Below are 5,000 nucleotides of genomic sequence, written 5' to 3'. Positions count from 1 at the left end.
AAGACTCTAGAGACAAAGGGAGGTCAAGTAAATGGCTCAGGGATTCATGTCGACAAACAATATTAGATGTAAAATGTGTACCTTTGACAAAAGTATTAATATAGTGCTTTTGATTTTTTCCTGATGAAAAGTGAAAAGTAGTAATTACGGAGTGACAGAGGAAAATGAAGTTTTGAACCAAAAGGCAAAGTTCGCGGATGAAAAAGCCCAACCCAATTAGCTGCTTATGAGGAATCGAAATTCAGAGCATTTGCTCTTCCATCTCCCTCAACAACCTTTTGATTGACTCTGCTTAGATCTGTACAGCAAAGCAGATAAATCGACATGCCACATGCATGCGATGCTTAATCATTTGTAATAGCCATATTTGCCCTGACATACAATTTGCTATATCAAGCCAGCTTTTCCTTGCTCACCAGTGTTCTGCTGCTTGGCCTTTGCTTTATAAAACATTTAATAGTTTGCTTTAAATACATCAACATGCTGATATACGGTTGCCCTTTGTGCGCCTCCTCGAGAAATCATGCACTTTCCTCCTATTGTGCTTTGCATGGTTTGTCATTGGGGAAGAGATCTCGTGTCGGGCAAGAAGGGGTATTAAGGTCTTGATTTTCTGTCTTGTACAAGCAGCTACTCCGTGCATAAAGGCCATCAGTCCTAGTGAAGGGTGGACTACTGGTGGGGCCACTGTCATCATAATCGGAGACAACTTCTTTGATGGCTTACAAGTCGTATTTGGAACTATGTTGGTGTGGAGTGAGGTAAGCTATCTAAATTGGTGGGCTTTCAACTGTAACATTTTTTCCATGAATGATTTTAACAAGCTGTCAATAGGCTATTGACATGAGGTATCATGAGGTTTTGTTTCACGGTGCCTTTTTAGCCATGAATTCGCGAGTGACAATCGACTGCCCGGCCAGGGATGTACTTGAGGCACATCATGGCCCTCTAGTGGAAGACTTGCTGCAGGAGGTCTCCCAGTACAATTGGACAATTAGTGTTAAAATTACTAGGAGTAGCCTTAAGGAGACATATGGAGGCAATTTTCATATGAATGATGCCCTGTGGCCTTTCCTGCAAACGAAAACCAAGGATCGTTTACAGAGCTTTTTGTTAAAAAAAAAAGCCTTGTAGAACCCCTGTCTTCCAATGTGACAGCATGAAGGGAGAATTTGGAGACAAGGAGTGCCATTGAAAGTAATTTTTGTGATTGTATAAACTGGCTGGCATCAGCCTTATCAGTGCCATTTTGATTTAAGGTATGTTTTCTGTGTGATTTTTATAGCTGATAACACCTCACGCCATCAGAGTTCAAACACCACCACGGCACATTCCAGGAGTTGTTGAAGTAACTCTGTCCTACAAATCCAAACAGTTCTGCAAAGGTGCTCCCGGCCGATTCGTCTACACTGGTGAGTGTATGGTTTCCTTCCTCCTCTTGGAATGACAAATCCTGTCTCTTAATGATACAAGGGCAGTTAAAAATGCTGTTAAAATTGGATGTGTCTTGCAGGAAATGTGACTTGTGGTAACTGGACCTCAAAATACCTGTTCATATGGGCACCCAGGAGCTCTGGTGCCCATCCATCCTCTTGGGCCTTAACAATGTCTTGATGTCCCATGGGATCAAGCTCTCTCACAAGATGCCTGTTACTTCCTGTTTTCATATTGGCCAGAAATAGATTAACAATGGTATTTCCTACTCTGCTCCAGCCAGAGAAGGGAGTTAAGAAGTACTCAGTGATGAAAAATATTTTTCAGGCTATCTATCCAGACTTCTTGAACTTCCCTAAAGGTTCAGTCGAAATTTTAGGCACCAGTTCAAGAAGTTGTTGCTGGATCCAAATGACTTTATCCAACCCTATTCACAACCTGGCTATAAAGATTCTCTCAAACCTGAAACTTGGGATACAAACTCATAAGACTGGGAATGATTTATTTGTGCCAATTCTTTTAAATACATTTGATTTTAATTTACAACAGTGCAAGAAAAAGTCGGAACTTTGTGGTTTCCAGTGGTTTTAATATGAAAATTCTTATTTTGGGATGAAGTATTGCTGGCTTTTTATCTGAAATGTGTATTAGAGTTTTTCTGGCATTTGCCAATGAATTGAACTGAGGTGCTGGGAGGGAAAAGGGAGAAAGAGTGATTTAATTTACTGTATTTTTGGATGAGAATTCTAGGTAATAAATTTGATCTGATGAATCAATCTCTCTTTTGAAAACAAAGAGCCTTTAACTGTTTACTCGACAGACTGCAGGGATTTGGGGAGAGCCCTCGCTGCTTATTGGGTAGATAATGCAGATTGCAGATGATGTGCAGATGATGTGCATTTTGATGAATATTTTCCCACTAGACTGCAACTGTTTCTATCTATTAATTTAGATCTAATGGGAAAAGTGTGTTCCTGGGTAGTTTTAAGCTAGGACTTATAAAATGGTTAACACATCGTGGATATGGTGTTGTGTCTGCCTAAGATCTATTGTCGAAATGAACTTTTAAGTGATGGCAACACCTGAGATTCCTATATTCTGTCTATTCCCAAAGAAATCACAACCTGAGCGAAACCCCTGGCATCCAAACCTGGGTGCCTCACTTCTGGCTGACAAGGGAGAGAATATTGACATTTATTGATCTTTAGGACTGGGTTTTATCAGAGTTTCCAAATGGGATGATGGTGACTGTGATGCTTTTGGTGCTCATGATGTATCTCAAAAGTCGTGGTTGTTCCACAGACTGTTGCAAAGGTGATGAGTGCAGGTGGGGTCATCAGTGTTGCAGGCTTAAAAATGCTCTTATGAACTATAATTTATATATGTGTGTGTATGTGTGTGTGTGTGTGTGTGTGTGTGTGTGTGTATTTCATGCAAAACTACAGCGGAGTGTCCTGATGAGTATGATGAGCTAAGTGTCCAACAAAATAAAAAAAATGAATGAATTAAAAACCTCAGCCCAAGCTCCAGATATTTGAGCTGCTGGGAGCTGGTGTAGTTCCACCCCGTGCAGGGAAGTGCTGCAGATTTGAACCAGATGACGCTCTGGCTCTCAGGGCAGAGGCCTGGAATTTTGACTTGCTTTAGAGTAATGTCTTTAACTGATTTCTTGGGTGCAGATTTTGCAAATTTGGCTAATTTTGCTGTTTCAAACTTCTTTCTGATGTGTAAATGCACATGTGTATAGAACTGTAAGGACATTTGTTTCTTCTTTCCTGGAGTTGTCTTTTGTCTTTATCGCTAAGTAAAGATGTTCAAAAGGATTGTGAGAATGTCATGAGCTTCCCCCTCTGGAATAAAACTATAATAAAGTTACATTAATTTAATGGGAATATACATTTAAAACACCTTTTGGGGGAAACACAAACCAATATCCCAGCAAAAAGAAAATAAAGAGATAAAGCCAGCGCCTGCCTGCCCGAGAAACTTCTGCTTTACTTTATCCTGGAGTGATAGGGTGGCTGAGATAGTCTTTGGAAATTACAGCTGCTATTGAGAGGGAAGCCAAGCCTCGCTGTATTTCAGAAAATGAAAATGCTGTAGCATTGGTGGAGGGAGGGGCCGGGTCCCCAGGGCATCTGTTTCCCATCAGTGTCCCACCATGCTTGCAGCCTGGCTTGGCACTCTAACATTTAACCTTCCCAGCAGGAGGTGGACCATAGGGCAACAAGGCTGCAGAATAATGAAACAAGAGTGTAGTGTGGTGTACAAAGCCTTTGTGAGAGCAGAAGTTGAGACATGAAACACTCAGGGTGGGGAGATGCGAAAGTTCCAGATTTTTCTCCAAAGCCCCCAATAGCCTGACGCAGAGGCAGGAGCGCGGCGTCTCCCAGCAGGCAAAGGCAAGGCCTTTCCCCGTCTATCCATGCCTTTTTGCCCGCTGCTTTCAACTATTATAAAGATACAATTACCTTGGGAGATTGTGGCAGTTCAGTTGATTAGCACGGTGAATTAAAAGAATGAGTCACAAATGACATGTCCAGCTCTTCTCTACTAGTCCTTTGTATTCCCAGTGTACCTCACCCCTGTTGTAAGAAGGTCAAAAATTAGAGAGAGATAACAATTTTCAAGCAGCTAGCACTTAGGAGCAGAATTAACAATCATTCTGTATGTAATTGCCAGTTAATAGTAAATTGCCTTCTAGACTGTAAAATGCAATATAAACTGGTGGGCACCTAAAATTAAATTAATGAGGTATTTGCTGCATTTAAAAGTGAATAGTGCAAATTAATAACTGGGTACAATACTTGTTTTAATATATATCGAGTGGTGCAGCATTTGCTTGTTTAATAATAATTTTAAAAGTGCTACCTGAAAAATTTGCTGTCTGTGGGTAAATTGAGCGGTCAGCGCAGGTTGTAGCCATAATTTTGCTGGTAAAGTCTTCCAGGTTTCTAAATTAAATATCAGAGATTATTTTTTAATTAGAATATAAGCACTGCAGCCTTATTTGATTATGGCAAATTGTGATTTGTATGCTTTGAAATGAAATTATGTTACAGATAAAATTGCACCTTTACACACATATTTTAGGCTGTGCAGATCCTGTTGGTTTGCTCTCAGCTGAGCAGCAGGACTGTGTTTACAGTGTGTTTGTGCCACTGTTTTCTCTAAGTCTATATTTTGCATAATGATTCCCTGGCAAATAAAGGATGCACAGCCTGACCTACAGTATATTAAAATAGTTTTAAATAATGATTTGTGGCACTTGGAACTTCTCATGGTGGCTGCTTCCACCCTGAGGTTTTTGTTGCACGTCCCTGTTTCGGCGACTCCTTTGGCTCAGTGGAGGAAGTGCCCCAAATTGTCAGGAGACAAGAGACCCTTTGCAGTGGACTGGACCTGGTTGCTGCACGAGGCATTGGCACTCGACTGCCAACATGTCCCCAGTAGAGGCGGGGAACGCGTGAATGTTGAATACATGGACCCATTCCCAGGCCTGCAATGCATTTGCTGGACGTGAACATAAGAATGATTCTTTTGCACAAAGACTTGCATTCAATTTT

General features: G+C 41.1%; 1 protein-coding gene across 15 annotated transcripts in view; it reads left to right on the top strand.

The window, feature by feature from the left end:
• Nucleotides 1-5,000, top strand: part of EBF3 (EBF transcription factor 3) — a 133,604-nt gene that overhangs the window by 93,610 nt on the left and 34,994 nt on the right. For 8 of the 15 annotated variants that reach the window (XM_051801161.1, XM_051801154.1, XM_051801158.1 and 5 more), the window contains exons 9-10: nucleotides 631-761; nucleotides 1,286-1,412. In XM_051801161.1, the coding sequence (XP_051657121.1) occupies nucleotides 631-761; nucleotides 1,286-1,412 (258 nt within the window). Of the gene's footprint in view, nucleotides 1-627; nucleotides 762-1,285; nucleotides 1,413-5,000 lie in introns of all 15 variants that reach the window. The other 7 variants (XM_051801148.1, XM_051801147.1, XM_051801146.1 and 4 more) reach the window with 1 other exon arrangement.

The sequence above is a fragment of the Manacus candei genome, unplaced genomic scaffold (genome assembly GCF_025592945.1).
Source record: "Manacus candei isolate 608988 ecotype Guabito, Panama unplaced genomic scaffold, ASM2559294v1 h1tg000050l, whole genome shotgun sequence".
NCBI classification, from domain to species: Eukaryota; Metazoa; Chordata; class Aves; order Passeriformes; family Pipridae; genus Manacus; species Manacus candei.
The sequence above is the reverse complement of the archived record's forward strand: the minus strand, read 5'-3'. Positions and strand labels throughout refer to the sequence as shown.